At 30.9% G+C, this 9,193-nt stretch overlaps 1 protein-coding gene across 1 annotated transcript; it reads left to right on the forward strand.

Moving 5' to 3' along the window:
- Positions 1-3,592: 3,592 nt before the first annotated feature.
- LOC108460942 (receptor protein kinase-like protein ZAR1) lies at positions 3,593-7,929 on the forward strand. Its single transcript, XM_017760659.2, has 2 exons — positions 3,593-5,309; positions 6,976-7,929. Exons 1-2 carry the CDS (start codon positions 3,794-3,796, stop codon positions 7,608-7,610), a joined length of 2,151 nt encoding a protein of 716 aa, XP_017616148.1. The 5' UTR covers positions 3,593-3,793; the 3' UTR covers positions 7,611-7,929.
- The last annotated feature ends 1,264 nt before the right edge of the window (positions 7,930-9,193 follow it).

Genomic DNA, 9,193 nt, shown 5'->3' on the forward strand with positions numbered 1-9,193 from the left:
ACTAAACAGTGATATGTACCTCATGCTAACGTAAAATGACTAAATTTTAACAGCAGAAATACATAAAATTTTTAAATAAAATGGCCGATTTGCTCTTTGATCTAATGTACAATGATTGATTTGTCTATTTTTTTAGTAAAAAATAAAATATAATTTAACTCTTAATACAAAAAATTCATAATAACTAGAAGCAAAATTATTTCTTCATTTTGTATGAATGTCTACCATGTTGATAATTATTTCATATTGTTCCATGTTATTTCACCTCACTTCTTTTATTAATGATTTTTAATTTAATATTATAGAAGTATTTTATAACTTATTTATGAACATAATTTCAGTATATATAACTCTATAGTATATGTATAACATAATATGGGGACGGATCCATTTATATTAGTGTAAATTTTAAGTAGCTTTACACTTTTTCATAACTGTTTATATAATTAATATTTTAATATTTCAATCATTGAATTTAATATATTGATACTTGTCATGTCGTGATTTTTTAATTGATCGATATCTCTATCATATTGATCTAAAATATTGTCTATTTTAATACATATATTTAACTATTGAATTTCTTTTACATAAAATGAATAGATAGAAAATTTTAATTTAGGTCAAACTTGACATGTATAATCTATATGAATGGAGCATGCAATATGACGATTAATTTGTTAAAATATTAATCGTATAAAATTTTACAAGAAAATATTAACCCAATTAAATTTTATACCAGTGTAAGTGAATCTCTCCCTATTTGTATATTTATCATTTTATATAATGAAATAAAAAGAAAAGGGCATTTACCACAACTACTTACTCTAGTGCATGCATCTATTTTTTTAAAAATAAATTTTTATTCAGATACATTGCAAAATCTATGAAGCTCCTCAAAGTTTGTTTCCTTTACAACTAAAAAATTTTTGTAGGTACCAACAAGTAGTTGGAAAAAGTGAAAAAAAAATATTTATTTTTTTATTTGAATTAAATTCAATTTTGGAGTCAATATTATTGAGGGATTTTATCTAAATACCACCCGTTCAAATATGATTATACTTAGATTTTATCTAAATATCACCCGTTCAAATATGATTATACTTAGACCATAAAACAGATAAAACAAATGTAGTTTTTAAAAGAAATTTGGTAGTTACAAAGACAACTTTGGATATTTTTAATTTAGAATGATAATTCAAATTAAATTATAAAAAATTAAACTTAATAATAAAATAGCCTTTAAATATGTCCTTGATAGTGGAATTTCTTTTTATTACTCTAATTTTATTATTAGGTTTCATATTGTGAAATTAAGGAATCCACACAAACATGTTGTTCATTACCAGTATTATCAATTTTATTTATTTGCACGTTACGAGTAAATTACTCGACTATATTATAATTATTTGGGTAAAATATATCATAAGTTTATTTAATTTTTATAAATTTAAAATTTGGTCTTTATATTTTTATTTTTAGGTATTTAGGATATTTATTTCTTAAATTTTAAAATTCAGGTTCAATTGTTAATATTATTTTTTTGTTAAATTTGTTGATATGACATTTAAAATGAAAAAATACTCACTCGATAGCCATGTAACTAAAAAATGACGATGTAAGGAACTTGATTTTAACAAAATAATTTTAACAATGTTAATAAGTGGAAGTAAATTTTAAAATTTGAAAAGTTGAAAAACTAAATTCCTAAAAATAAGTACAATGACTAAAAATAAACAAGGCATTGGCAAAATCTCAACCTACTTGTGGAGCAAATATCTTCCACCAATTGTATGTATACTATAATTAAGCCATTGATTGAGTTGGTGTTACAAGTTAATTGAGCACCAACTTAGTTAGGAAAGTCACAAAATTGACATTCCATAATTAAAATAAGTTATATTATTTGAAGGTATTTTAATTTTTTTATTTTTAAAAAAAATCAATAAAATTTACATATGATTGGATTTGAACCTGTGCTATTTACATCAATAAAACATTAACTTTACCGCTAAATTAAAACTTTATTGTAAAATAATATTTACATTTTAATTATATTTTGCATACTTTATTACATCTATCAATTGTATATATTAATAATGTTGTCGATTGAGTTGGTGTCACAAGTATTGATGACAACATCACGATAAACAATTGTATTGCATTTAAGATTCTTAATATAAAGTATTTACATATTTAAAATTTATTTTGCTCAAATTATGATCCTATTGGCGTTTGAATATCCTTAATAGACAATTGGGTACATCTTATCATTGATGGTGCAGTTGATAGATGTTCTGGAAGCGCTGTTGCTGGTGGTGTGCTGCGTAATCAAAATGGAAGCTGGATCTTGGGGTACAATCACTACCTGGGAAAATGCTCAGCTTTCAAGACTGAACTATGAGACATTCTAGATGGCATACTTATTCTGCTTAGCAAAGTTTTTAACAAAGCAACCATTCAAATCGATAATCTAGAAGTGGTTAAAGCTTTGCATGATGGTATGTTGGTGGATGCGGGAATCACTGTACTTAGGAGGGTCCAATGAATTATGAGAACTAAAAGTCAGTGGTTTATCAAGTATATTCCCAGAGAAGATAATCTTGTTATTGATAATTTTACTAAATTAAGTTTAGAGTGGAAATCGAGTTTACAGGTTTATGAAGACGTTCCTAACGAAGTCTTACAAGTGCTACAAAAAGATCAAGTCAATGGTACTTTTGAACATTTTAATTTGATGTAACTCTTTTTGTTTGCTTTTTTTTTTTACCAAAAAAAAATATTTTGCTCACAATTTAATACTATTTTTCATTTTAATATCGTATATATTTTATATGTTATTGTTAATAATAGTTTTAAACCACATGTTTTATTATTTATTATTTTTAAACGTACATCTATCTTATAAGTATATAATTCTCACATGTATACATATGATAGAATTTCTAATACTAAATAATTATTCTTATTTATAATAGTAAGTTTTAGTACAAAGCAAGTTAAAATTACATTTTTTTACCATGGTTCCCTTGTACGATCAACACGTCCTTTTTTTTTACCATTTACAGTAAAAAAAAAAGAAAGAAAGAGGAAAGATGAACTTAATTGAGGGATTTAAAAATTACATTAGTGGGTAATCCCAAGTAAAGAATAAAGTAAATATAATTGGGTAGTTAGGTACTCAAGATTGCTTGCGTTCCATTTCTTGCATAATTATTATTACGCTTTTGTTAATATAAGATGCTTCCTTTTGTATCTCCATTTGAGGAAACTGCAAGCTAACGTTCCCATTTTCTGCTTACATTTTTCTACTCTTCTCTCTGATAATATATTTGAGAAATATAATTTCATTTTCCCAAATACCAAAAAGAAATTGGATATCTTTTGGTCAAAATACTTTTACTAAACTCCAAATATCAGGGAAAGTCTTTCCAAAATACAAAATAATAAAAAAACCCATAATTTATCATTCTTTATTTTCTATTTTCATTTCCACCAACTTGCTTTTCTTCTACTACAAACAACTCCTCAGCTGCTCTTTTTTTTTTTTTTTTTTTTTTTTAGTTTTTGAGCATTCATAAACTCTCTTTTTTTTTTTCTTTCTCAAACTCTTAAAATTTACTCCTCCCACATTTTTAATTTACTGCTAATCATACTTAAATATAAATCATTTATATTGTAATGATTTTTTTCATGTCTCCAACTCTTGCCTAGTCTCTTTAAAGCCTACATTTTTATTTGTCACGAGAAGACGGGAAACAAAAATAAAAAACACACTAGTCTTTTATAGATCATGAAGAAGTTGGTTCTCTTTGGACTCTTCTTCCTCTTCCTCTTCCCTCACTTGAAACTAGCCTTTTCCCTTTCTCCTGACGGCCTTTCTCTTCTCTCATTAAAATCTGCCGTGGACCAACCTTCAGGTCAGTCAGTCTTCGCCGACTGGAATGAGAACGATGAGACGCCGTGTAATTGGTCCGGCGTTTCTTGCAAGAACATTTCAGGATTTCCTGACCCGCGTGTCGTCGGAGTCGCCGTTTCCGGGAAGAATCTGCGAGGCTATATCCCGTCCGAGCTTGGAAATTTAATCTATCTCAGAAGATTGAATCTTCACAACAACTTCTTCTATGGTTCTATACCGGACCAACTGTTCAATGCCACGTCACTTCACAGCTTGTTTCTGTACGGTAACAATCTGTCCGGTTCGCTGCCTCCTTCGATCTGCAAGCTTCCGAGGCTGCAAAACCTCGATCTCTCCTACAATTCGCTGTCGGGTTCTTTTCCTGAGAATCTCAAGAACTGCAAGCAGTTGCAGAGGCTGATTCTAGCTCAAAACAAGTTTTCCGGCGAAATTCCCGACGGAATTTGGCCGGAATTGGACAACTTGGTCCAACTCGATCTTTCTTCGAATGAATTCAAGGGACCGGTCCCTAGTACCATCGGAGAGTTAAACTCATTGTCGGGCACTCTCAATTTATCCTACAATCACTTATCCGGTAATCTCCCGAAAAGCTTGGGCGACTTACCGGTGACGGTCAGTTTCGATCTCAGAAACAACAATTTAAGCGGGCAGATACCTGAAACGGGATCGTTTGCTAATCAAGGACCAACCGCATTTCTAAACAACCCTCTTTTATGCGGGTTTCCCCTTCAAAAGTCGTGTAACAATTCGAGTACAAGTTCTTCAGGGACTCAAAATTCGGGTCCGAATTCGGGCGAAACCCAGAAAAAGGGGCTCAGCCCTGGTTTAATCATACTAATATCAGCAGCTGATGCCGGTGGTGTGGCGTTGATAGGATTGATTATCGTTTATATTTACTGGAAAAACAAAGATTCTTCAAATAGTTGCAGTTGCACTGGGAAGACCAAGTTTGGCGATAACAACAAAGGGAAAATTTGTTCCGTTTGTGCTTTTGGATGCATCAATGGGTGTCGCAACAATGACTCGGAATTGGAAGACAACGAAAAAGGGGAGATATCGGGGAAAGGGGAAGGCGAGCTAGTTGCCATTGATAAAGGGTTCAGTTTTGAGTTGGACGAGTTGCTTAGAGCGTCGGCTTACGTGTTGGGTAAGAGTGGGCTTGGGATAGTGTACAAAGTGGTGCTGGGAAATGGGATCCCGGTGGCTGTTCGGAGATTGGGCGGCGAAGGTGGAGAGCAAAGGTACAAGGAGTTTGTGGCTGAAGTTCAAGCAATTGGGAAAGTGAAGCATCCAAATGTGGTGAAGCTGAGAGCTTACTATTGGGCTCCTGATGAAAAGCTTCTCATTAGCGATTTCATCTCCAATGGCAATTTGGCTAACGCCATCAGAGGTTAGTTTCTTGTTTTCCTGCTTGGGTTATTCTAGCAAGCATTAAACTCTCGATTCTTTTCAGCTGTCAGTTTAATCGCATATTATTCTAGATATAATCATATTATGACTAATTCGAAACAGTTTGGTGAACTTAATTTATAATAAAATCTCAAACTTTTATAGCTTGTCTAGACTCGATTATGACCCTACTGCAATCTCATATTTTAGGTTGTTCTTTAAACGTGTCCTTATTATGTTTATAAACAAAACTTAGAATTCCTATTCTTGTTTTGCCTTAATTACTAATTTTTGGAAGCCATAATCCGACGTCGATGATTTGAGAAATTAAGTGGTCCAAAGTGGCCGACCCGTTTTGCCTGTAATTACGCACCCACGAGGACTCGTTAGTCCTTGGCAGTGCAGTCCCTTTCCGTTGTTATTGCAGTGCCGAAACTTTTGTCAACACTTCATTCATTTCTAGTTACCCTATACCTCATTTTTATCCTTAGAACTTTTTACTTCACTAATATTTATGCTGGTTTTGAATTTTATCTCATCATTTTCCCCCCTAAATTTTATGTAATTAAAGGAATCATAGTTACACACAATATTAAAGAGCCATGAAAGTTCTAGCAACGGTCTCTATATGAAAGAATTAGTAATTAATGTTGTGGGGTAGCTTATAGAGTTGGGTTGGTTGAATGATTTTAAATGAATACTACCAAAAAGGTAGGTCCCTCACCATTGGCGATGCATCATCATCATCATATGATAAAATAATAAAAAAAGAGCATTGACATTAACTCTGAGGCTTTCAGCATTTCAAAGTTTCAATCACAATATGATGATGTGTCACAACTCAAAGAAGATGACTCACTGGATCTTTAGTGTGGCTTATGTTAGGGGTTTAATCAAAACATAAAATGCTGTGCAGCCTTCCCTTGCATGCTTTTAGATTGTCCCCATTTTAATATATAGTTTCAGCCTTTGTAGATCAAAACAATAACCTTGGTAACAAAAAAGAAAAAAAATATTATATCAAATCTAAGACTTTAGTTAAAGTGGCTTTGGTCTGGGCATCTTCCTCTATAGTTATCTTTCTTCTTCACTTTAAACATAGACAGACTTTTAATAAAATAAATATATAAATAAAAAGTGTGCTTTTGATCCTATTTCCATTTTGATTTTCTACTCTCTTTTATCTCAAGCATAAAAGGGTAGCTAGCTTTCTTCCCAATGAAGGTGCCCCCCCGTCTTGTTAAGTAAAAATCACATTGATGGGACCTGCTAGGATCTTCTTGTGACTTCACTTTCATCTTCAATTTTTAAACTATTATGGATACATATAAATACAATCATCTAAATATTTAAAACCCTTTACAAAATTGTGTATACATATGCCAAAATTTAAGGCTTAAATCATAAAATAATAGTTAAATGATATCATTTAAAAAAAATTTGGGTCAAGTAATACTTAAAACTATATTCTGTTAATATCGTTAAAAGAATTTTTTACCCAATTATTTTGTGACAAATGATAGTTTTAAATTAAAATTAAATTAAAAGGTAAATGGATTAAAAGTGGTAGATATTGCATTATTGTTGATATCAACTTGTTTAGAGTCTCAATTTGAGTGGATATTTTCCGTAACATTAGTAGGTTAATGAGATTGGGTTCTTTACAGGCAGAAATGGTCAGCCATCAACAAGCCTCTCATGGTCAGTAAGGCTGAAAATTGTAAAGGGAGCAGCCCGTGGCTTGGCCTATCTTCATGAATGCAGTCCAAGAAAATTTGTTCATGGAGACGTCAAGCCATCTAACATTCTCCTTGACAACGAATTCCAATCTTACATCTCTGATTTCGGCCTCAACAGGCTCATTAACATCACTGGAAACAACCCCGATTCTTCATCCGGCGGCTTCATCGGTGGACTCCCTTACAAATCAATCCAAACGGAACGAACCAACAGTTATCGAGCACCGGAGGCTCGAGTTCCCGGCAACCGAGCAACACAAAAATGGGATGTCTATTCATTTGGAGTCGTATTACTGGAGCTGTTAACGGGGAAGTCTCCGGAGCTATCACCAACCACATCAACTTCCATGGAAATCCTGGACCTTGTAAGGTGGGTGAGGAAAGGCTTTGAAGAAGAAAAGCCATTGTCAGACATGGTTGATCCGATGTTATTACAAGAAGTACATGCCAAGAAAGAAGTGTTGGCTGTTTTTCACGTTGCTCTTGCATGCACTGAAGCGGACCCTGAGATTCGACCAAGGATGAAAACTGTTTCAGAGAATCTTGAGAGAATTGGATCATGATTAACAACATATATGATTATTGTCCAAGAAGACAAACAACATGGTCGATGGTTTAGGAAGTTCAAAGATTTACTGGTTTTTTGCAAAAGGGCTCTCCCTGTTTCTTTTTGCCATGGTAAAGTTTTGCATTGTTGTCAAAAATTCACTATCCGTTCCTTTTAAAAGTCTTCAGAATTTGGCCCAAATTTTCCTCAATATTCATGGGTTTCTTGAAGCTTTCTGGAGACCATATGTTTTAATTTAAATGTCTCTCATTATATTCACATGACTGTAATCAAATTATTCTTTTTTCATTATGAAATCTATTCCTAATATACAAGTCATGAAGAGAGAGAAAGATGGTTGATGTTAAAATTTAAATCGAAAGTGTTTAATTGATTACATGAACAAGTTAAAGTAAACTGACTTAACATAATATTGCATCAAATATATATATCGCTGCAAAAAAAATTATTTATATATATGCTTACTTGCTTTCTACTTTATTAATTAATTCAATCTTGTGTATTTGGTTAGTGGGGTTTTTTTATCTATATATTATAAAATAAAATTTTTTATTAAAATGGCATGTTTAAAAAATTATGTACTAAAATTGTAAATTCAAACTAGTGGAGGGTGGTGCATAGGCGGTACCACCCTAGTATTCTGACAAATTTGACTGAAAACAAAAAATAAAAAACAAAAAAAAAAACTAGTGAAGACAATGTAATAAGCGGCACCACTTTATTCAGCTAAATTAATAAGCGGCACCACTTTAAAATTATTTTTTAACATAAAAAAAATTCATGTGAATATGATAAGTTAGGAGTCTTAATTTTTTAAGAAAAATCTAAATATATATTTTCCATTAGGTTTTAGTATTTAGGTTTTGAGGTTTGGGGTTTTAGGGTATATTTGATAAATCATTATAAATGTTCATTTCTAATTAAATGAAAATTTTCAACATTTAATATTTTAACTATGTTTGATAATTTTTAAATATAATTTTTCAACAAAAATAAGTTTTGAATGATATTCAAATTATTAAATTGATTTTACATTATTAAAATAAATTATCTTTGAAAATGAGATTCAAATTATCATATTTAATTTTATAAAAAATATTAAAATTAATATAAAATATTATATTAATAAGATTAAAATAATTAATTAATTAAAATTTTAAAATAGGTATTTTCTTTTATCAAACAACATAATCATATTCATTAATTATATTTTACTAATTTTTCAAACAATTTTTAATATAAATTCAACTCTTATAAAATTTAAGAACGAAAATTCGATACTTAATTTTTAATACTTAAACTTTTAGCTTACCAAATAACATCTTAGAGTTTAGGGTTTTAATTTTTGAGATTGGGGTTTGCTTTTCAGGATTCAAGTGTTATGGTTTTAGCTTGAGATTTGGATTCTACCATTTTAATAGTTAAGTGAAAACACTTCTAGTTTCACTTAATTTTAATCTTGAGTAAATTGTTTTTTTTCTAAAATCAAAGCATTTAATTTCTTTTCAAAAGTCAGCATCTAAGGACAATTATTTGCAACATTACATTGCCTTCACTAGTTTGGACAAAGTGGTGCCG

This window comes from Gossypium arboreum, chromosome 3 (genome assembly GCF_025698485.1).
Source record: "Gossypium arboreum isolate Shixiya-1 chromosome 3, ASM2569848v2, whole genome shotgun sequence".
Lineage (NCBI taxonomy): Eukaryota > Viridiplantae > Streptophyta > Magnoliopsida > Malvales > Malvaceae > Gossypium > Gossypium arboreum.

What these genes read in the sequence shown, in the direction of transcription:
- LOC108460942 (XM_017760659.2), top strand. Translation starts at nt 3,794, where the DNA reads ATGAAGAAGTTGGTTCTCTTTGGACTCTTCTTCCTCTTCCTCTTCCCT. An exon ending in TTTGGCTAACGCCATCAGAG is followed by an intron (nt 5,310 to 6,975) that starts GTTAGTTTCTTG and finishes GGTTCTTTACAG; the next exon opens with GCAGAAATGGTCAGCCATCA.